At 46.7% G+C, this 24,799-nt stretch overlaps 1 protein-coding gene across 1 annotated transcript in view; it reads right to left on the reverse strand.

The window, feature by feature from the left end:
- ULK4 (unc-51 like kinase 4) overlaps nt 1–24,799 on the reverse strand; it is a gene marked incomplete at both ends in the record, with an annotated part of 259,342 nt that overhangs the window by 61,666 nt on the left and 172,877 nt on the right. Inside the window, one exon of the mRNA XM_080934211.1 lies at nt 5,253–5,438. Coding sequence (XP_080790337.1) covers nt 5,253–5,438 — 186 coding nt within the window. The remainder of the gene's footprint in view (nt 1–5,252; nt 5,439–24,799) is intronic.

The raw sequence follows: 24,799 nt of genomic DNA on the forward strand, positions 1-24,799 counted from the left end.
ACACGTGACAGCAGCCAGGGCCCAGGGAAACTATGTCCGTCAGGATGGAGCTGAAGCAGCGAGTGTTCAGCTGTAGCGGAAGCCTGTCACACTCTGCCATGGTGGAACACTCTGGAAACGGGTCCCTTAGGAAGATGTTTGAGGGAGCTGATTTCCAAAGCAGGAAAGTTTCTATGGGGTCCTAACAATGACTTCAGGGGTGTTATTCCTAGGATGCTGGGCCCAGATGTCTGACCTGACCCATGTTTAGCCCAAGCCCTTCACCTATGGGTCAGGGCAGCACATGGGGCCGCGGAACTGGAAGTCAGAGGTCAGGGGAAAGCTGTGGAGCAGCTGAAAATGGCACTGTGATGGAGGAAAGCCGGGCATGGGAGAGGGCCTTCCCCAGGGAAGAGCATGCCAACTGGCTATCCCGGGGCCGAGTGGTCAGTTCTGAGAACACACGTGCAGGTAACATGATATGGACTCAGCGGGTTATGTTTGGAAACATATATGTAAAACAAATACCTGTATGCATGCAGTAAGTTAGTGAAATGGAGTCCAAGAATTTGAAGGACAGTGGGCAGAGGGGTTCATTCGAGGATTCGGGGGGAGGGAATAGAGAAATGTTATAATCAAATCATTACAATTTCAAAATAATGCAGTTTTTTAGGAATGGGCGTGTTTGCAAAACTGTATCTTCACTCACATTGCTGAAGCCTTGGTTGTGAATGCATGTGTGCCATGTGCAGTGTGCAGCATGTGTGTGCAGTGTATGGCATGCATCGTGTAGTGTGTGCAGTGTGCCATGCACAGTGTGCGCAGTGTGTGTGCAGTTGCAGGGTGTAGCGTGCACACTGTCTCGTCACACAGCTCTGTGTGCTGTACAGAGCTCCTGGGATCAGCCACGGCAAACACAGACTCTACTTGTCAGGATCAAATCCTCCATCTCTGGATTGTATTACATTAGAATATTTGGCTTTTAAAATTGCTGTTTGAGCTTCAAACACAATTCTTTAATAAATTCTAGTTTAAGATTAGGACAGAATTTCTGAAATGAGGCTAAATACATATCTGCCATGTAATATATATCCAGAGGGTGCTCAGATCTACAGTATCAAAACCAAGGTGCAGGTGGAGGCCGACAAACGTGGAAAATGCTCAGGTCCTGCAGTCGCTGTCTGCTGAGATTTAACTCTTCGACAGTGACACACATCTCATTAGTATGCAAACACACTGCTGTCTTTAAGAAGGCTAGGGCTATACGTATGCCAAAGAATTATCTTAAAATAAAATTTTTTTGTGCTCTATTATCAGTCAATGTCTTCTGTTCCTACTTATACCTATATACTTAGAGCTGCAAAGAAATTTCTCACATGTAAAGAAGTCGTCACCTCTTTCCCTGAACTCACACTCCCCACCCCTGGTGCTGCACACCCTTAATCCTAGCACTTGTGAGGCAGAGATGGTGGAACTCTATACCAAGTTCTAGGACAGCTAGGACTAAAGAGACCCTGTCTTGAGAGAGAGAGAGAGAGAGAGAGAGAGAGAGAGAGAGAGAGAGAGAGAGAGAGAAGGAGGGATGGAGGGAGGGATGGAGGGAGGGAGGGAGGGATGGAGGGATGGAGGGAGGGAGGGAGGGAGGGAGGGGACACAAAATAAAAACAGAAGGTTGTAACCTTGAGAAACTTCAGTTGGGAGAGAGGGATCTTCTGAGGTATATATGTATTTTTAAAAGATTTATTTGTTATGTATACAGCTTTCTGCCTTAATGTATGCCTGCATACGAGAAGACGGCACCAGATCTCATTATAGATGGTGGTGAGGCACAATGTGGTTGCTGGGATTTGAACTCAGGATCTCTGGAAGAACAGTCAGTGCTCTTAACCACTGAGCCATCTCTCCCACCCCCAGGTATATATATTTATATCAAGAATATTTCTTTGCTTTTGTGGTCAAACTTAGGTTCAGTCTGAGTCTGAGTTCTGCAACTCAATGTGGTCATAAAATAGAAAAATAAGAACAAGCAAGCAGACCCCAGATCTGCAGTCATAGAACACCTACTGGGTTGTCGGGCTGATAACACTGGTCATCTGCAATGTCTGAGCCATATTCACAGCCATCGAGGGATACATGGGGCCCGGGCATGCCCACAAGGGCTCAGCACACAAGGAAATGCCATGCGGCACTTAGGTTCACAGAACACCCAGTGGCCAACATCAGAACTTAGACAGGAAATGACAGGTGGGCACTTTGCCACAGCCTACTTAGCTCAGGGACTTGACCCAGACTCGGGCAAGGGGGAGACGAAGGAAGGACAGAAACAAAGATTTTTAAAAAGCTGTGATTAGGTGGGCAGCGCTCAGCTACACAGCAATGTTCATATGTACGCGACCAGGGGAAGTGTCAGCAGTCTCCAGGGTCAGGCTGCCACCGGTCCCCAGGAGCAGGGACCCGGGACTGCTAGTGCTTGTGCACACTGGTCAATCATTCCTCAACACTTAGACCAGTGGAAGGTGTCACCGCACCTCCAAGCCTTACCCCGTGGATGACTCTGCCTGTTGCCATGGCAGAAGTCATTAGTGTCCTGACAAGCCTATGCCTTTGTCAAGGTGCCCCTTCGGCCAGGGCTTCTTCCCCTCCCCAGCAGGCACGGGACACAGAGCAGAGACTTCTCAAGGGATGGATGCTTGTGAGACTGTGAGACGTCCCAGTCAATCACATCGCCTTTACAGATAGCCATGACACGGCTACCGGAACTACCCGCCGCCCACCTGACACCTCACTGCCCCTGACGTATGGGCCTGAGGATGACAGGTGTCACCTTCTCTTGGATGCCGTATGCTCTCCCGGAGTAGTTGGCAGCCTTTTTTTCAGCCAATCTCAGCCCCCAGACAGTTCCGCAGTACTGGATAAGCAGCCACCATTTTGAGTGCTGGAGTGAGCGAGCTTTAATTAACAGACATGTGGGCTGCTCTGCAGTCCTCCTGGGAGCACTATGAGCAATATTCAGGCTTGGGAGGGACTTGAAGAAGCCCACCATGTTTTTATAGCAAAAGCACGGAGTGCGATTAAAAGCCTCCCAACTTTCCCGTAAATGAAAACAGGTAAGTAGATTGTCAGGTTCCACGCTCTTCTCCGAACTCCCTAAATATAGACAGATAAAGAAGAGGACCTGGGGACATGTTCAAGTCCATCAGCAGAAAATGAATAGCCCAATCCTTTGTTAGTGAAGATATGGCTTCAGAAAGATTCTGTCCCAAAATTGAGACCCTACACAGAAATGCCAGGGTATTTCTTCTGATGATCACATTCCCACCCCAGATGATGGAAAGCCACTACATTCCAGTCGTGACACACCACAGGGCCTTTTGCACTTCAGGGTTACCTTCTCTGAATCCATCCAGCCCCAGGAACCACAGGGCACAGTGACACTTAGGACATTAAAAGCCATGTTCATGTGCCCCTGGCCAGCATGTACATCTAATGATGCTGTTTGAGGAGACCCGAGAGGGAAGTGACTAACTAAGACCCGAGAAGTCACTAACTCCATCAGTGACACTGGCCAGTCCCTCTCTGGAACCTGACTCTGGCCCAGAGAGCTGGCAGGCAGGTCACCGGGACACAGGAGATCTTGGGCAGTTTTTCATGTACTACGTGAGTTCCTGTCCAAACTCAGCATGCTTGTGAACCGGCCCGGGACAGGGGAAGGTAGGAACACAACCCTCAGACCAACCAGATGCTTGCTACAGTCGGCCGACCGAGATTTGCAAGGCAGGGAGAGGAGGAGCAGAGGGCTGAAGACTGAACTGTTCCTGACAAAGCTTCCAAATTTTCTGAGCATCCCTGATTTAGCCCAGAGATGCTCTCTAAGTGCCCATCGCAGGCCAGGCCTCATGAGCAAGCTTCATCTAGCAGGAAAGACTGGTGTGATTCACCAGAGAAGCTGGGACTCCCCGGGGGCAAGGCTGGGGGCAGGAATCCTCAGACCCAACAGTCACTTCCAAGCCTCAAACACTGTGAAGACCTGGGATTGGTGGCTCTACTCTCTCCGAGCCCTTTTCTGTGCCCCAGTTGACCTGTAGCCATCCCTGGCTTCACCTGGGACGCTTCTGTCTTCTCCCCGTGTGTGAGGTCGACTCATCCTCCTTTTCACAGTTTAAATATCGCGTGCCGTGCTTACCACCTTTCATAGCGGGAGTGCCCTGTGAGCTGTACCCTACAAGCCTGGCTGGGCCCCCAACACAGTGCCAAGCACATTCTGACTAAGTGCAATGCAGATGCGTATGTGTGCCTGCATCTCCCCAGGCACCCATCTGGAGGCAGGAGGGCAGAGAATCCTGTCCTTCTCAGTTCAGCACCCAACAGCCTGCTTTACAAGCAGCAATGGGACGCTTCTCCCAGGTGGTTCTGGATCAGCGGTTCTCAACCTGTAGGTCGCATGTAGGTCCCCCACAGGAGGCACATCCCAGATATTTACATCACGATTCATAATGGAATTACGGTTATAAATAGTAGCAGAAATAATTTTACGGTTGGGGGTTACTACAAACACAAGGGCTGGGCTTAAGGGTCAGCATCAGGAAGGTTGAGAACCACTACTTTAAACAGACATGAGCTGAATAGTTTAAAAACAAATAAGGAAAAAAGGAATAAAAGCAAATCAGACAGAAGGGGACATTTCTCCCTTAAAATACAGTGCCTGGCAGAAGAACTGACAATTCTCAACTGCCACAAAATTAAAATATAAAACAGCACCAAGCAATCAAAATTAGTATTCCAGTAATGGGTAGATGTCTGTCCGGAGCCTCGGGATGTGGTGGACTGGGAGGGACCGTCATTGCTTCTGGGGACTTGAGAATGTGGGAAGGAAACACCATGCCGGCCCACACTGCTGGCACACCCAGCCTGTGGTGACCGAAGCAGTGCGAGCCCATCTCAGATTGAAATAGAACACACTGGGAGGTATCTTAGAAAGAAAGAAAGCCATTTAGGTCACAAACTGGAGACAGTGGGCAGAGCAGAATAGGTATGGCAGGGTGTGGGAGAATCAGACCCTCGTTAAATCACTGATAAGGACACTACATCTCTTTCTGTCTGCCTCCCCTCTGCCCTCTCTCCCTTACTTTCTTTTTAAAACAATGGTGTTACTTGTGTTTCTCAGATGGTTCAGAAAGGCCATGTAACACCTATAGAGTGACCGATGTCAACATACAGAATGTGACCGATGGCGCCCACGCAGGACTGCACGCAGAGGCAGCTGGTTGACTCACCATCCTCTTGAGGATCCGCAGCAGAAGCTTCTGGTCCTTCGGGTCCTCCTTGGCCATCAGGAGGTCAGCGAAGGTCACCAGGTTCTCTGGGGACAAGCTCTCGGAGTTCTCCCCTCCGTACAGCTGCACCAGGATGGACAGGCACTTGGATGAAACCTCGGAGATCTCAGGGTCCTTGCTGGGAAGCTGAAGTGGGCAGAGAGGGCTGTGTAAGTTCTACCAGCTTCAGTGAAACCTGGGACCGAGAAGGTGGCAGACACGCTAGTGGCTGCATCATTCACACACTGTGGTGCTTTAGTGAAGGCTGTTCACACCAAACCCAGGCACCGACGGCCCTCCAAAGAGAGTGGCCCACAGCCAGCGGCCATTGGGAAAGATCTTATGTGTGCCAACATACACGTGCTGATGTATGGGGGGCTGCACCAACTGTGCATCAACAGCCTTTGCTTTCTGAGCTTTCCTTCTCACACTCTTTGCTTTCGTGAGACAGGGTCTCACTGTGTAGCCCAGGCTGGCCCCAGCCTCCTTCATGCTGGGTTACAGATGTGACCCTGGATACGTCTTTAGGTACATGCTTACTAGGAACTTGCTTAGGAAACCTCTGCTACATAAAAGACACCAAGGCTAATTATTCCGAAGACATTTCTAAAGCTTTCTGAACAGGGGACTTTGCTTATTTCCTTCTTCAAGAGGTCGCTGTGGTATAGAGAACTGGCTTTTGTGGAGTAAGTCCTGCTTCTTAGCTGATCCTTGCTGTCTACTGCTGAGGAATAAATAGTCCACAGAGTGATACACTGTGTCGATGCACTTATTAGAGAAAACGTGCTCCATTTCCAATGTGAAGCTATAAAGTTCCTGCCAATATCTATGAAAGTCCTAAAAATAAGGACCAGTGTTTACTCTCTGGGGAGCCCAAGACAGTTGCCAGGCTGTGTAAGGGGGACTCAGGTTTGTCTCTAAGGAAACCACACAAGCATCTCCCAACAGTAGTGATGTGTCATCTTTCCACATAGTCCCAGCTCTGACGTGTGCGATGTGGTCCAGCCTCTTCTCACTCACTTCAGAGTTCCTTAATCGTCCCTGGTATAGCCCCTGGTGTCCGACTCTATATTTTCCAAGTATGGCCTCTGTGTAGGAGCATGTTTTTTTTTTTTTTTTTTTTTTTTTTTTTTTTGCCAACTTCATAAAATCTTTGGCATAAAAAAAGAAAAATTCTGACAAAATCCAATTTATGGTTTTCTTTCTTTTTAAAAAAAGATTTATTTATTTTATGTATGTGAATACACTGTAACTGTCCTCAGACACACCAGAAGAGGGCATCAGATCCCATTATAGATGGTTGTGAGCCACCATGTGACTGCTGGGAATTGAACTCAGGACCTCTGGAAGAGCAGCCAGTGCCCTTAACCACTGAGCCATCTCTCCAGCTCCCAGTTCATAGTTTTCTATTCCTAGGAATGGTGCTGTGGTATCAAGTCAAAAACTTCTTGGCTACACCATCAGTCCTGAAGGTTTTGTCCTATATTTTTTTCTAAATTTATTATAGTTTTATATTTTATATTTAAATTTCACTTAATTTGGAATTGACTTGCATATAAAATGTGAGGCTTGGGAAGAAGCTTCTGTCTCTTGTGAGCCCCCCCTCCCCAACAACTTCCTGTTGTTCCAGCACCGTTCCTGAAAAATGGATTAGTTAACAGTCATCAGGAAGGGCAAACTGGGAGAGTCCAGGTAGGCTGCCTGCCCACCAACCCCCCCCCATTGTCTCAGTTCCCCCCACCTTATCCCCAGCTTGGTGTACCCCCCATTGCCATGCCTCAGTGTCTGACTGGTGTGGAGATTTCCCGTTCTGCTAAAGACAACACAGGCTGCACAGGAGACCAGAGAGGAAACAGAAACCAAGGGACAAAACACCCAACCAATAAGACAAACTTAGAAATTAGACCTATAACCATTTCAAACCAGTGTCTATTGGCCAGCGTAAGAACACACAATGGTCAACGCACTATGTCACCTCCAGAGCCCAGATATCTTACCACAGCAGGCTCCGAACACTCCTACATAGCTGAAGCACAAGAAGAAAAAAAAACTTAAAACCCACTGTCTAAGAGTTTCTATTCCTGCACAAACATCATGATCAAGAAGCAAGTTGGGGAGCAAAGGGTTTATTCAGCTCACACTTCCATATCGCTGCTCATCACCAAAGGAAGTCAGGACTGGAACTCAAGCGGGTCAGGAAGCAGGAGCTGATGCAGAGGCCATGGAGGGATGTCACTTACTGGCTTGCTTTCCCTGCCTTGCTCAGCCTGCTTTCTTATAGAATCCAGGTCTACCAGCCCAGGGATGGCTCCACCCACAATGGGCTGGGCCAGAGATGGCTCCACCCACAATGGGCTGGGCCCTTCCCCCTTGATCACTAAGTTGAGAAAATGCCTTACAGCTGGATCTCATGGAGGCATTTCCTTAACTGAGGCTCCTTTCTTTGTGATAACTCCAGCTTGTGTCAAGTTGACACAAAACCAGCCAGGACACTAACTTTATGAAGATGACAGAGAAAATGACCAAACCCCTCAAAGAAATCCAGGAAAATAGAGACAATTTGAGGAAATGGAGACAACTGTACCAGACCTGAACACAGAAAACAGAAACAAGAAGGCACAAACTAGGGAATCCTGGAGATGAAAGACCCAGGTCAGAGAACAGGAAGTACAGACACAGTCATCACCAACAGAATACAAGAGATGGAAGAGAGAATCTCAGGTGTAAAAGATAGGATAGAAGAAACAGACATATCTGTCAAGGAAAATGTTAAATATAAAAAGTTCCTGACACAAAGCATCCTGGAAACTTTGGACACTGAAACAACCAAATCTAAGAATAATATGAATAGAAGAAAGAGATTTCCAGTTTAAATATTTTCAACAAAACCATAGGGGGAAAAAGGAGATGCTTATAAACATAAAAGAAGCTTACAGAACACCAAACAGACTGGATCAGAAAAAAAGGCAGTCCCCTATCACATAATAATCAAAACTAAATATTTAACAGAGAAAGAATGCTGCAAGGGAAAAGACCAAATAACATATAAAGGCAGACCGCAGAATTACACCCAACTTCTCAGTGGATACTATGAAAGCTGGAAGGACCTAAGAAGGTGTCCTTCAGACTCTAAGAGACCACAGATGCCAGCCCACACTAATGCACCCAGCCAAAGTTTGAATACCCATAGAGGCTAGAAACAAGATATTCTAGGACACAGTCAACTTTAAACAATATCTATTCATAAATCTTCCCCTAAAGAAGGTACTAGAAGGAAAACTCAAACCAAGAAAACATAGGCAATAAATAATCTCTCAGCAGCAAAACTGAAAGAAGCGCATGTGAACACACACACACACACACACACACACACACACACACACACACCAAAATAACAGGAATTAACAATCATTGGTCACAGTGTCTCAGTATCAGTGGACTCAGTTCCCCAATTTAAAAATACACAGACTAACAGAACAGATGGGAAAACAGGATTCATCATTCTGCTGCATACAAGAAAAACACCTCAATTTCAAAAATAGACATTTCATCAGAATAAAGGGTTGGAAAAAGATTTTTCAACTAAGTGGACTTAAGAAACAGGCTGGTGTAGCCAATCTAATATCTAACGAAATAGACTTCAAATCATAGTTAAGCAAAAGAGACAGGGAAGGACACTTCATACTCATTAAAGGAAAAAAACACACCAAGATGATCTTTCAATTCTTAATATCTATGCCTCCAAAACAATGGTACCCATATTTGTAAAAGAAGCACTACTAAAACTTAAATCACACATTGATTCTCACACACTGATCGTGGGAGACTTCGATACATCCACTCTTACTAGTTGACAGGTCATCCAGACAAAAACTAAACAGAGAAATACTGGAGCTCACAGATGGTACAAACTAAAAGTACCTAACAGAAATTAACACATTTCACCCAAACAGAAAAGAATATACCTTTTTCTCAGCACCTCATGCCACATTGTCTAAATTGACCACATACTTGGTTACAAAGCAAGTCTTCACAGATACAAGAAAAATGAGATAGCCTCTTGCATCCTACCAGACCACCATGGATTGAAGCTGGTGTTCTGTTTTAATGACAACAGAAACAAAGTCTACAAACTCCTGGAAACTGAACAAGTCTCTACTCAGTGATCGTTTGGTCAAAGCAGAGATAAAGGAAGAAATGAAATACTTTCTAGAGTTCAGTGAACATGAATATGCAACCTACCCAAACTTATGGGACACAAGGGAAGCCGTGCTAAGAGGAAGATCTCAGCAGAAAGGGCCTACATAAAAACAGGAGAGATCTCATACTAGTCACTTAGCAGAGCACCTAAGAGCTCTAGAACAAAAAGAAGCAAATATACCCAGGAGGGGCAGACAGCAGGAAGTAAACCGAGGGCTAAATTAAATAAAATAGAACAAAGAGAAAGTATAACAGATGGATGGGACCAAGAGCTGGTTCTCAGAGAAAATCAACAAGGTAGACAAAACCCTATCAAACCACATAAAAGACAGAATATCCAAATTAACAAAACCAAAAAAGTGAACATAACACCGGACACTGAAGAAATCCAAAGGATCATTAGGTCTTAATTTTTAAACCTCTACTCTACAAAATTGGAAAATCTAAATGAAATAGATAATTTTTTTGATAGATACACCACTTACCAAAGTTAAATCAAGATCAGAGAAACAATTTAAATAGACTTATAACCTCAAAGGAAATAAAAGTAGTTATTAAAAGGCTTCCCAACCACAATAATAGTCCTGTCTAGACAGATTTAGTTTAGAATTCTACTAAGCTTTCAAAGAAGAACTAATACTGATATTTCTCAAACTATTCCTCAAAATAGAAACAGAAAGAACATTGCCAAATTCTTTTTATGAGGCAACATTCACCCTGATACCCAAACCACATAAAAATTCAACAAAGAAAGATAATTACAGACCAATTTCCCTCGTGAACATAGATGCAAGAATACTCAATAAAAATACTTGCAAACTGAATCCAAGAACACATCAAAAAGATTACTCACCACAATCAAGTGGGTTTCATCCTAAAGACACGAGGATGGTCCAACATATCAGTTGTAATCTACCATATAACAAACTGAAAGAAAGAAACCCACAGAATCATCTCTTTAGATGCTGAAGAAGCCCCCCCCCCCCCCCCCCGACAAAACCCAATGCTCCTTCAAGTTAAAAGTCTTGGAGAAACCAGGGAAACAAGGTGCATACCTAAACATAACAAAGGCAATACACAGCAAGCTTATAGCCAATGTCACATTCAACAAAGAGAAACTTAAAGCAATTCCACTAGAGTTGGGGCCAAGACAATAACCTCAAATAATATAATTATCTTGGGGTAACTCTAACCAAGCAAGTGAAAGACTTGTATGACAACAACTTGAGAACTTTGAGAAAAGTAACTGAAGATGCTGGGAAGACCCCCCCATGCTCATAGATTCATAAGATTAACATAGTGAAAATGGCCTTGTTACCAAAAGCAGTCTACAGATTCAATTCAGTCCCCATTAATTCCAACACAATTCTCTACAGGCCCTGAAGGAACAATACCCAACTTCACATGGAAAAACAAAAACCCCAGGATAGCTAAAACAATTCTCTACAATGAAAGAACTTCTGGCTGTCTCACTATCCCTGATCTCAAGCTGTGCTCCAAAGCCATAGTATTGGCATAAAAATAGACAAGTTGATCAATGGGATCGAATCAGAGGCCAAGATGTAAATCCACACACCTATGGACACCTGGTTTTTGGTAAAGAAGCCCAGGATACACAATGGAAAAATGAAAGCATCTTCAACAAGTGGTGCTGGTCTAACTGGGTGTTGGCACATAAGAGAATGGAAATACATCCACAACTATATCCTGCTCAAAACTCAAGTCCCAGGGGACCGAAGACTTTAGCATAACACCAGACACACTGACCCTGTGATGGCTGGTCTTGGTTGCAACTTGACTGTATATGCAATGGATTACAATCCAGAAATGTGATGCAGATCTTGAGGCAGGAAGACACAGGGTTTTGAGCCAGATCTTGAGGCACACCTTTAGTCTGGGCCATACTTTCTGCTGAAGGCCTGTATGAGGTTCTCTGTCTGAGGCCCTCACTTTGCCAGCACATCCATTGGAGCCTACTTCTTCAGGATCCCATCTTATATAGAAGACCAAAAAAACATCCAGCCTCATAGGACTAAGCAACTATGAGATTCTTGGGATGTTCATTTATAGCTGGCCATTGTGGATCATTGGACTACTTGAACTGAAGCCTGTATGTCATTCCAAAAAATTCCATTTATATCTATATCTCTATCTTATCTATATCTATATAGAGAGAAGAGAGATTCATTCCATAAGTTCTGTGATTCTAGAAAACCCTGACTAATACAGAACCTAACAGGAGAGAAACTAGGAAAGAGCCTTGAATGTATTGGCACAGGAGGCAACTTCTTGAACTGAACACCCATCGCTCAGGCACTGAGATCAACAATTAAGAAATGGGACCTCATGAAACTGAAAAGCAGGTAAGGCAAAGACACTGTCAACAGGACAAAATGGCAGCCTACAGATTGGAAAAAGATTTTTACTAACTCCACATCAGAAAGAGAGCTAATATCCAAAATATATAAAGAACTTGAGAAACTAGATATCAACTAACCAAATAACCTAATTTTAAAACAGGGTACAGATCTAAACAAAGAATTCTCAACAGACGACTCTCTAATGGTGGAGAAACACTTAAAGAAATCTTCAATGTCCTTAGTCATCAGGGAAATGCAAATCAAAACGACTCTGCGATTCCATCTTACACCTGTTAAAATGATTACACCTGTCAGAACGGTTAAGATAACAAACCCCACGGCTGGAGAGGAGGCTCAGTGGCTAAGAGCACCGAGCTCTTCCAGAGGTCCTAAGTTTAATTCTCAGCAACCACACAGTGGCTCACAACCATCTGTAATGGGATCTGATGCCCTCTTCTGGTGTGACTGAAGATAGCAACAGTGTGCGCATACAGGAAGTTAAAAAAAAAACCCTAAGTGATAGCTCATGCTGACGAGGATGTGGAGCAAGGGGAACACTCTTCCCTTGCTGGTGGGAGTGCAAACTTGTACAGCTGTTACGGAATTCAATCTGGAAATTCCCAGACATTTGGAAATTGCTCTCAGTCAAGACCCAGGTACACTGCTCTTGGGCACATACCCAAAGGATGCCCGTCCCACCACCTGCTCAACTAGGTTCACAGCGGCTTTATCCATAATAGCCAGAAACTGGAAACAACCTAGACCTCCCTCAGCTGAGTAACAGATAAAGAAGCCGTGGTTCATCTACACCAGGGAGTATTACTCAGCTGTTAAAAACAATGATATCCTGAAACTTGCAAGCAAATAGATGAAACTAGAAAAAGAAAAAAAAAAATCATCCTGCGTGAAGTGACCCAGACCCAGAAAGACAAACATGGCAATACTCGCTTATAAGCTGTCTGAGTCAGGGTTTCTATTCATGACCAAGAAGCAAGCTGGGGAGGAAAGGGTTAATCAGCTCACACTTCCACATTGCTGTTCATCACCAGAGGAAGTCAGGACTGGAACCCAAGCAGGTCAAGAAGCAGGAGCTGATGCAGAGGCCGTGGAGGGATGTTACTTACTGACTTGCTTCCCCTGGCTTGCTCAGCTTGTTTTCTTACAGAACCCAGGACTACCAGCCCAGGGATGGCTCCACCCAAAATGGGCGGGGCCAGGGATGGCTCCACCCACAATAGCCTGGGCCCTCCCCCTTGATCATTAGTTGAGAAAAAGCCTTACAGCTGGATCTCATGGAGGCATTTCCTCAACTGAGGCTCCTTTCTCTGTGATTAAGTCCAGCTTGTGTCAAGTAGACACAAAACCAACCGGTACATAAGGGACATTGGCTGTTAAGTAAAGGATAATCATGATACAATCTACAGATCCAAAGAGACAAAGTAACAAACGTAGGGATGGAGTGTCATGTATCTCCCTGGGAAGGGGAAACATTTCACAGGCCGACTGGCAGACAGGTGGGGATGGGAACAGGTGTGTTCAGGCGTTGGGGAGGGGGATGGAGTATTATACTGGGAGAGATGACTGGAATTGGAGGCACTCAGCAGTGACAAAGAAACCTAGAGCCTAGGGCTGTGGAAGCCCCCTAGATTATATGAGGGTAACCATAGAGGAGTCTCCTAGTAGTTGGCGGATATGGAGCCCTCACTGGCCTTTGTCTACAAACAGGCAAGTCTCCCAGCAGCAGGACTGGGACATCAACTCAGCCGCAAAACCTTCGACCTCCTGTCCTGTCTGCAGGATGTGCTGGGGTAACATAATGGAGCCATGGAACTTGTGGGAGTGGCCAACTATTGTAGGAGTGGCCAACTATTGTGGGAGTGGCCAACTAATGACGCTTCAACTTGAAACTCCTGCCAAGAGAGGCAGCCAATACCTAACACTGCATGGAGGGCCAGGCATCAGAGGCTGCTCAGTCAAGAGACACGGGATAGAACTAAATATGATCCCCCCTCAAAAAAAAAAAATCAATGAAATGATTCTGCTATACTCAGATCAGCGCCTTGGCCAGTCACCAGGGAAACCCTGAAGAAGATGGGGAGGAGGACTGTAGGAACCAGGGGGGTTGAGGACACCATGAGAACATGGCCCACAGAATCAACTAAGCAAGGCTCGTAGGAACCCACAGAGAACCAATGTCACAAACACAGCCTGCGTGTGTCTGAGCTAGGTCCCCTGCATATACGTTTCGGTTGTGTAGCCTGGTGTTCTTGAGGGACCCCTAAGAGTTGGGGGGGTGGCCCTGACTCTTAGCCTGTTCTTGGGACCCCCTTCCTTCCTTCCTTCCTTCCTTCCTTCCTTCCTGGTTGCCCCATCCAGCCTTGATATGAGGGTTTGTATGTAATCCTGCTGTAACTTGTAATGCCCTGTTTAGTGGATATCCCTGGAAGACCCTCTTTTGATTTTTCTTTAAAAGAAAACTGAGGAGGAGTAAAGGTTGGAGAAGCAGCACTTGGGATGTAATGTATATAAGACATAAAAATTAAAATAAAGAAAAAAAGATCTGGGAGTGCAGGGCCAGAGCCCCGGCCCAGTGGCAGAGAACACTTCCTCTCTGCCTCTCTGCGGAGGGCCAGCTTGGCTCCTAGCAGACTCTGGCTTCCACAGGTCCCTACATACATGCACACATTCATCCACACAGATACACACAGGTACTCATAATTTTAAATAGTAAAGTTTTGTTAAAAACCACCCAGATGTGTTTACATCACTCTCTTTTGGCATTCTCTATTCCGATTGGTCCCTCCGGGTGTCCATCCCACCGTGGTCACGCAGGGTCCCCCTCCTATGGAGGAGAACTTCCCTCCCGTGGCTCTTTTCTCTTCAAAATTACTTCAGCCGTTTTAGAGTGTCTGCTTCTCTTTATAAATTTTAGAATCAGCTTGCCCATCTCCAGAAACCTTCTGGCTTCCTTCAGGAATTGCCCGATGCTTGTGTGCCTCTTGGGTACAGCAAATGTTCTCACTGTGGCGAACCTCCTAAGTGGGAGCGGCTCTCTGCATCTATTTCCGCCATCTTTGACTTCTTCAGTGTCCTAGACATGCCTGCTACTGTGTGCAGTGGTGTGCTTTACTCTCTTTGGAGCAGTTAAAAAAAAAAAAACAACATTTATTTATTATATATAAATACACTGTAGCTGTCTTCAGACACACCAGAAGAGGGCATCAGATCCCATTACAGATGATTGTGAGCCACCATGTGGCTGCTGGGATTTGAACTCAGGACCTCCGGAAGATCAGTCAGCGCTCTAACCACTGAGCCTTCTCTCCAGCCCCGGAGCAGTTTTACATAATGTTATATTTTTTTTTAGTTTGAGTCTCTGCACACTCTTAGTTCACACAACCAGGATTTTTTTAAAGATAAATTTTCAGGTATAATTAGCACAAGAGTGACAGATATGTTATGACACATTTTTTGATGAGTTTCACTGCGTGTTCTTTACTGTGTCTGTATCTTGTGGCCTGGGTGGAACGACTCAGCCCTCAGAATGGTCTACACAGTCACCTCCAGGGAGGGCTGGCTTCCTGAGAGAGTGCGCCTTCTCTCTTCTTCAGTACCAGGTCAACTAAGAATGGTAACCATGACACCAGGGCTCTCCTAGTCTTAGAGAAATGGGGTTGGGCCGATCACTGTTAAGTATGATGCTGGCTGTACAGTTTTCATAGACATCAGCTTGAGAAGCCTTCCCATCTGATCCTCATTTGATGAGAATTTTATCAGAATCTAGTGCAAGACTTTGTCAACGACTTTCTCGTATAGACTCGTGATATAACCGATTTCCTCATAAGACTCTGAGGGTGTGGGATATATTAACTGATACTTGCTGAACAAATCTGGAGGGATCCTGTTCTGTTGCACACAAGTGTGCTCAATCCACCTGCACCGTGAGGAGGGCTGAGACTCTGATGTCAGGAGAGATACAGGTTCGTGGTCTGGTTAGTGGTGTGTGTGTGTGTGCCTGCATGTGTGTGTGAGCCTGCATGTGTGTGTGTGTGAGAGAGTGTGTGTGTGCTTTGGTATTTTGTTTCCTGATCATTCTTTGAAGTCAGCAATAGAGTGAGCCCATCCTGGGGAAATGGGTTGGGAAATACTTTCCTCTTTTAATTTATGTAAGAAGTTATGTAAGACTGTTGTTAAACTTTCTCTTTGGTGGAATATTCTGATGACATTATCTGGGTTTGGAGAGATTAGACATGTAATCTCCTGATGACTGTAGGACAATTCAGTGTTCATCTTGGTTGAAGTCTTGTAGTTACAAAGGAATGAATTAACTTCCTGAACACAATGTTGTTGGGAGCATCCCGGCTCCTCTCAGGGGCTGTGGCCATGCCTTCCATCCCGTCCCACAGAAGTCATTTCTGTCTCTCAGATCTTTTTCAGTTTCTTGTAAGCTTTCAAATCCACCCCTAAAGAGTTGAGTTTTCATTTAATTGATTTTCCTCTTTTGAATTGCTTTGAGCTAATTGTATATTCTTTACCTATTTCCTAAAGTAGCAATAAGGCTTCGCTCAGTATCAAATACACTTCATTGTGCTTTGTCCCCACCTGTCACCCTCCCCCACACCCTCCCCCACTCTGCTTGCTGATCCCCTCCCTCCCCCCAAATAGTTTCATTTCCTCCCTCTCTTCTCTTGCTAAGCTTCCTTTGCTGGGCAGCACTGGGGACCGAGCTGGGCCTCAGGAATGCCTGACAGACCCTGCGCACTCTCGGAAGCATCCTCACCTCAGAACCCAGGCTGGTGTCACCACCACGCCTGGCTGGGCTTTTCCTTTCTTCTCATACAAGGTTTTGAAATTATAAATTTTTCTTTAAGTGATGCTCTTAGCTACATTCTACAAGTTTTGATATATTTTCATTTCAGTTCAGTTCTATGTATTAGAACTTCCTGTGAGAATTCATCTTTGACCTGTGAATTATTTGAAGTGAGCTTCCCGGCTTCTAGCCTGGCCGTTGTGGTCAGTGAGATGACTCTAGAAGGAAGACTTGCTCTGTGAGCTCTGGCTCACAGTCTAGGGCTCCGGCCCATCAGAGCAAATGTCAGAGCTGCCAGGGCTTGAAGCCGCTGCTCCCCAACACCTACAGTCTGGAGGCAGAGGGGTGCTGCTGCTGCTCAACTCCCTTCTGCATTGACAAGGTCCCGGATCCCAGCCAGGGGATGGCGCCGCCCACAGTGTGCAGTCTCCCCACCCCCCTTAATGTAATTACAATAACCCCACAGACATGTGCCAGGGCCCCTCTTCCAAGTGCTGCTAGGCTCTGTCACCTTGACAACGAACACTCACCACTGTGCAGAAACTGGTTTCTGGTCATGGCTTACTGCCTCCTAGCTTTATGTACAGACTCGGCCACATCCAATTGCATTTGAGCTTAGTATAAACATTTTTATCATTATGCTCTAAGTACACCGTTTGGCATCTTGGTTTTCCTCGTCAGCCTTGGCTCTTGGCTCTTACTGGCCACCGGGAATCCTTTGTGGGAAGAGATGTAAACTAACACACACACACACACACACACTCACGCAACCTGGGAGTGAGTCTCTAAGGACACAGACACTGAAATTTTAAAAACTGTTTTAAGCTTAAAATCATGGTTGTGGCGGGTTTGTTTCTCTTTAATCAACACAGCCAACACAATGTATTCAAAACGCTTTCTCATTGTGTATTCTATTTTAAAAATATTACCTACCACAGTGCTTTCTCAGAAATTATATGGGGATACTTAGTTCCAGAGAAGAAAATACATTAACAAAGAAAGAACAAAAATAACCCCTTCACAGTAGCATTTCCTGCCTCTTTGATGTTGCTAACAGTGCCTGGAGACAGATCTCTGCGCCGTTAGGACATCTTTTACAGGATTCCACCCAAGGCTGTCCATCCAGCTGCCTTCAGACATCACACCCCCAGTGGCTGTGAGAATGTCACTGAGCCTGAGCAGCTTAGTGAGGGCCCCCCCCCCCCCCCCCGCCATTCGAGGCTCCCTCCCCAGAGGTGAGGGAGCGCTGGACCTCCACCCTAGCATCTCCTAAACTTAACTGTGGGGATTTAGAGGGACAATGACCCGCCATTCCCTTTATTGATCTGACTCTAAGTCTACATGTCACAGGCTTAGAAAACATCTCAAAGACAAATGGAAAGGCACAGGTGGGACAGATGGGCCCCAGCTTGTCCTAAGCAGCATTCACAACGACCTTCAGAGTTCTCCACAAACTGTGGAATGGTGGGGAAACACAACTCCTTTGAAAGATCCTTAACTCAGAAGGGTTGTAGCTTCGGGGATGAGTCTGTCAACAACTATTTTGAAGATCAAACACTAACTTACAATGAGCGAGCTTTCACATGAAAACCTGGATTTACTGCGTTTGGTGGTTTTTATTTTCCCCCCACTTTACAAGTATTTGCTACAATCCTCATGCCCACGGTGAACATGGCTCCTGTGAGCCTCAGTCTATAATCCATCGTCCTCACTTCTGGGTGACACACTCATCTTCAGCTGCCTGACAACTGATTACTGTGTCCCCTCTTGAAATGACACAGTTACTGGCTTCTAATTAGTCCTTGAACACTTTCCAGAATAATGCAGACAATAGAACAGTCACGGGCTCCACCCAGGTTTTCACAAGAAAGGCAGAGGAGGAGCTGGAGCTAAGTAACACATCCTCAGCAGCACAGCCTGGAAAGGAAGTGAAGCATGCTGGGAGGAGCAGGAAGGACTGGTTCCAAACAGGGAAGAGATTGCAGTTTGCTTCCGGCTCTGATACTCAATACCAGGAAGAAAGGGAAAGGATGTGTCCAGATGTGACATCCTTCCCGCCTTGCAGAGAGCACGAACAGAGAAAGAGGCGTTCCTGAAGACACCCTGGGGACTGACCCCGAACTGAACACCCATGTGACGGAGACAAGAGGAGTCACAACTCTCAGGTGTGAAGAAGGCAACCAGGGTGGCTCATCTGAAACAGACTCTGGGCATGTCTGTGAGGGCGTTTCCAGGGAGGCTTCCCTGAGGCTGGAAGGTGAGAGGAACGGGATCTGTCAGCATCCATGGGCCTGTCAGAATCTATGTTGGCACCCGTTGGAATCTGTCAGCATCCACAGACATCCGCCGGAAGCCGTCAATATCCATGGGCATCCATTGCTCTCTGCCTTCCCATGACTACGGTGTGACTACACCGGTGCCTGTCATGACAAATTCTACCCTCAAACTGTGAACAAAACAAACTCTTCCTTCCTGTCGTAGTGTCACATGTCGCAGTTATTGTCAGGAAAATCCAGTGCTGAGGGACAGGGTGCATGAGGCCGTTAGAACGGGCACATGATGTCACACCAGGCCACTGCCATAGGACCACCAGCCACGCCTCCTTTGAGAAGGGGCCTCTGAACAGCTGGCCAGAGCAGGAGAGGGCAGGAGCCATGTGGATGCCGGAGAAACAACTATCAAGGTTTCCACACCGAGATCAAAAGCCCACCATATCGCTTTGGAGTGTGCCTAAGACTAGGAAGGGTGAAGGAGAAATGGTGAACTCTGGAAATTCCTTCCTTCCAGAATCTGGGCGGTAGCTCCTGTTTGAGGTGCAAGTCTTTCAAACCTTAATACAAATGTTATAGGAAAAGGAAACCAAACCAAAAGGAGACAGCAGTGTGCTTGGTGCTTCTGAGGATCTGAGAGGAGATATCGAGCTGGGCTGAGTGTGTAGTATGCACACTCCAGAGGATTCGGGAGGGAGCAGAGTCTGCAGACATGGGGGTCACAGAGCCATACTGCCACCACAGCTCACTCGGGTGTCACCATGGTGGTATGGTTTATGCAAGGGGTACACTGTGAAATTCAAGGGGGTATCGGCAAAAATTCTGATCAGGAAGCTTTGAGTGTGGAGGCCTGAGGCACACAGCGACTGGCTGACTTCAATGCCACCCCAGCCGGGTGTGAAGTATGGATGGACAGACGGACACTGGTCCTTCATGAGGCCTCAATGGTGTGTCACCACACGTGGCGGGAATCAGGAATGCTTTGCTCTGTGGGACCTTCTGGCTTCTTCTCAGCTCCAGACTCTCAGGGAGGAATGTGGTCTGGTGTGGGTCAGGGGTGTGAGAATGACACGGGAGACTATAACACACACACACAACCCAGTCCTCGCTTTAGGACAATGAGCTGGGAGTCTTGCCACTGGCTCTACGTCCTGGGTCCCCAGAGTAACACAGAGGCGTCTGTTTCTTTAGTGTCTAGGGTTTGTTTTTAAACCACAGGGCCACATTTGAAGATCAGCACTGACAATGCAAAGTGCCCTATTGAAGTCCTTCCCCAGTGACTCCTGTGCTGAGCACTTGGTCCCCAGCAGGTGGTGCTATTCCAGGAATGTGCAGCCTGTAGGAGCCGGGGCTGAGCCAGATCAAGTAAGGGGATGGGGGAAGGGATACTGGGCGGAGGGGTGGCACAGTTCTTAGGTTCACTGCCCATGGTCTCCTCCCATCTTGCTCTCTGCTTCCCCACTCAAGGAAGATTCTCCTCAGGGGTGTCTCAGGAATCCGAAGAGAAGAGCCCTCCCTGACAGACCAAATTCATACAGTTGTTTTTCCTGAGTGTTCTGGTTTGGTCATGACTCAGGGAATTCTAGTGTTTAACGCGTCAGAAGCATGGCTGCTCTTACTGCTTCAGTGCTCTCGGTTCTTCAGTCGCAGGGAATCGTGTTCCGTTTTCTATCACAGGACGGTCCTGGAAAGGTGAGCTCCAAGAAAGAAGTCACGTAAGACGTGGGCAAGGCGGAGAGAGTGAGTGTGTGCTGAAAAACCAACATTTAACTTTCAAACTGTTCTGACTGGAGCCCCTGAGGGCTCCGGAGATAGGATACTTCTATCACAGCCACGTGATCTGGAGTAGGGGAACATCGGCTCCACACCTTCCGGAGTGCCCGCTGGAGTTTGCTGTTTACTTATTTTGATGCCAAGTTTGGCAATTTATATTTTTCTATTATTTTCATCTATTTTCCACACTGGCAAATTTTATGCCTTGAAGTTTGTGTGACTTCTTCCTATACACAACTACAACAACAACAACGAGGACAACGACAACAAATCCAAACAGCAGCTTCTCGAACAGCAAAGCCAAGAAGACTCAGAAGCTGCAGACAAGGGAGGAGAGAGGAAAACATGGGAGCACTGCAGAGATGGAGCAGAAGCTTAGCCTGTGGAGAAGCCACACCTATGGCCACGGAGACCAGCCTATGGAAAGCAGTGCTAATTAAAAGCACCCAGAGTGCCTAGCCGGCTCACTGTGGGGAGCTGATGTAAACATGGAGAATGCCCAAGCACTAACACACCATCAGGAAGTTACGTCGGGCCCTCAGAGCCCCATGTGACTGCACACAACCCAGGAAGCCTCTGGTAGGAGTGTCTGGAGTTCACACTGATGCCATTCAGCCACTGAGAAGGACAAGACTGTGGACAGACAGTGAAGGAGCCCGTAATAATGGAGCAAACACAGGGAAGAATGTGTCTGTGACACAGGTGCTTGTGACTCCAAAGGGAAAGACAGAGACAGATCAAATGCCATAGGCCAAACACCACAGTGTGTGCGTGTGGTGTGTGCACGTGTGTGTGTGTGTGTGTGTGTGTGTGTGTGTGTGTGTGTTGGGTGGTGGGTAGTTTTACTAATCACTTCTAGATTGCTTGGCTTCTTGTGATGAATCACTCTTTTTGCAATTAAAAATCCTACTCCTAAAATTTAAAAATAAAGGAAAGGAAAATTTCTCAGACACTCAGGGAAATGTTCTTCAGGTAACATGAGTTACATTCTAAGCTGCCCATAATGGTAGGGACTTGGGATACTGCCTACAGTTTCCAAAAGACTCAGTGTTGACTGTTGACTGGGGTCTCAGGATGGCTCAGTAGTCAAAGTGTGTGAACACAATATGAAGGGGGCAGTTCAGATCCCAGATCCCATGTAGAAGACAGTGGGCATGGTGACCCGCCTGTAATCCCAGCACAGAGAGATGAGAGAAAAGAATTCTGGGAGTAAGCAGGTAATCTGTGTTCAACTGAGAAACCCTGTGTTAGAGAATAAGGCGAGAGCAATGGAGGAAGCCATCCGATGTTGGGGGTTTCCATATGCTCACACACGTATATCTACACCTTACACACATGTGCCCATGCACATGTAAACATGCATTCATACATGCACATAAGCATATGCATAAACACACACACACACACACACACACATACAGACACACACACACACACACACACACGGCCATTGACTGAATCAGACACTGACATTCTCTCTTGGATTAAAGTAACTCCTTCCACAGAGTTCAGATCTAATGCATAAGCATAGAAGGCACGCCCACAAAACAAATAAGTGGTGGCACGGTACGGGGTTCTTTCAAAGTGTGATTTCCAAGGCGACGCTGGCTGTCCTTTGAGAAAACTACAGGGCCGATACTACAAAACCTGCCCCAACACTAAGCCAACCGGGTGATTTACAGTAGTACCAAGCCTGGGAGACACCATTGCAGCGTAGTTAAGCCTTTACCGTCTGGATGTTTAGCTTGAATTCTTCAAGGCCAAGTCACAGCTTCCAAAGGACATGGTTCACTTATCTAAGAGATGTATCCAGACTGAATAAAATGAGACTGTTTATCTAGAGTGTGGGGCTAAAGGACTCTGAGGGCCCGGAGGCGCCTCTGCAGTGTGGTTGGCAGCTTTGAGGACCCTTGTGGCTGCAGCATGGTGGAACCCAATCAGCATGCTGTGAGCCTGGAGGCCGGCTAATTGTAGAAGCACACTCTTTGAAATGCCCCCGGGTCCATTATTTTAGCACATTAACAAGGCGGTGCGCAGAGAGGTTTATTACAGTAGGAGCTGGCTATTTATCAGATGGGGGTAATATGATTACAGGGCATGCAGCCCGGGGAAACCCCTGGGAGCCATAGACAGGGTAATGCTGCCGGCATAAGACCAGAACAAAAAGCCAAACGTTGTTATCAAAAACGGCTAACTCACTGCATCATGGTCACGGGTGAATAGCCACGTTATTCAGAGGCTTCAAACTTGACAAAGAGCTGGTTTTTCAGAGCATCTACAATCGCATGGCTTCGGGCAGGGGAGGGAGCAAAACTAAAACAGAGTGCACACAGCTTCTAGACTCTGGAGAATCTGCTGTCGCCACAGTGGGGTCCACCCTACAGTATTGTTCTGTGGTAGATAACTCGGGAACTACACAACAGGGCAGAGCAAGTGGTGGAGTGTGGACTCTGCTCCAAGGCCTACCCAAGGCCCTGCAGTTCCTTCTGATCTGCAAACAACTTTAGGGCACTATCCTGTCCCTTTCTAAAGCTATTTACTTAGTGTGTAACTCGTGGGTTCTACCACGTGGGTCCCAGGTGTAAAACTCAGTTGTCAACCCCGGCAGCAATCCCCTTCCGCTGCTGAGCCACCTTGCCAGCCCGTGTATCCCCCTTTGGATGTGGAAACACTTGTGCTAATTTGCCCATTGCTGTCAGGGGTCTGATCACAGGCCACACAGCTGCAGTAGAAGTGTTCAGAGCTGACCCAGCTGGCTGGCAAAGCCGCTTCCTCCAGTCAAGGGCCTGACCCTCGTGCGGATGTGGGATGACAAGGACAACAGTACTTCCCAAGAGACCTGACTGTCCCGTGCACCATTGGTCCTGCCTGCTGCAGACCAGGGGACCTCAGCTTCAAGCCATCTCCCTTGTCATCCTCAGGACTGAACCTACCTGGGGAAAGGTGCACCTCAGGTGTGCAAAATGTCCCTGTCTCTGGAAAACCACCTGGCAGAAGGCTTTCAGTGTAACCCCTGGTCCAGGATCCTCAACGGCCACTAAAACCTCAGATGCTAACTACCTGCAAGCATATACATCCCTGACACACTTGAGTGGACTTCAGGTCACATCAGGGGCACCTACAGGGTCAAGCACAATGTAGTGTGATGAAAATCATGGCTGTGCTGATTGGGGAATGCTGAGGAAATGATTTGTACATGCTCGTTACAGATATGATCTTCTACATGTTTGTAACAGACCTGGTCTTCTGCGTGTCCGTTACAGACATGATCTTCTTTACAAATGACTTCAGCTCATGGTGGGTTGGATCCAAGACTGCAGGATGGACAGAGCATCAGGCGGACAGAGCTCACCTCTGCTTCTGCGTCACAAGAGGATCCCTGACACCCAGCCCCTGTGTACACCTCTGTCAGACTTAACTCAGCCCAGGGAGACCAGGGTTTCGTGGGCTGGAGCTTGACCGTCATCTCCAAGAATCTGTGATGTTTCCAACTGTGGAATAAATAGTAACAAAACCAGATGTGGATGTGGACGGAGGCTCGCAGGTGTGACTCAGGGCACAGGGTCTATACAACACTTGATCCTCTCTCAGAAACGGCGCTGGACAAAACCAATGGCTACACACAGAGACAAGACTGTGGGGCATTAGAAGAAAGCACAAGTGATTGTGTCTGATGACATCTGTCACCTCAGATGGGAGGGCCCATAAAAACCAGAGGAAAGCCCCCAAAGTGCAAAGGACACAGACACATTTATCTGTGAGGCAGATGCCATCTTGGGAATGAAAATGTCTGCAAGGTGAGAAATGGAAGGAGAAAATGAAGGAGGAGTCCACTTGCTGTGACAAAAGGAAGCACTTACTAATGTTCAAAGGTGCCTTACAAGGACAGATGAAGCAGAAAAAGCAGGTGGAAGTCATGGCAAGCAATCAGAGAGACAGACAGTAAGGTAATTAACCATGGCAACACCTTTAACCCCAGCACTGGGGCGGCAGAGGCAGATAGAGCGCTGGGAGTACAGGGCTAACCTGATCTACACATTCAGTTCCAGACCAGCCAAGGCCATACGGGGAACCCCCACCCCATCTCACAACAAC

Source organism: Micromys minutus (genome assembly GCF_963924665.1).
Source record: "Micromys minutus genome assembly, chromosome: 21".
NCBI classification, from domain to species: Eukaryota; Metazoa; Chordata; class Mammalia; order Rodentia; family Muridae; genus Micromys; species Micromys minutus.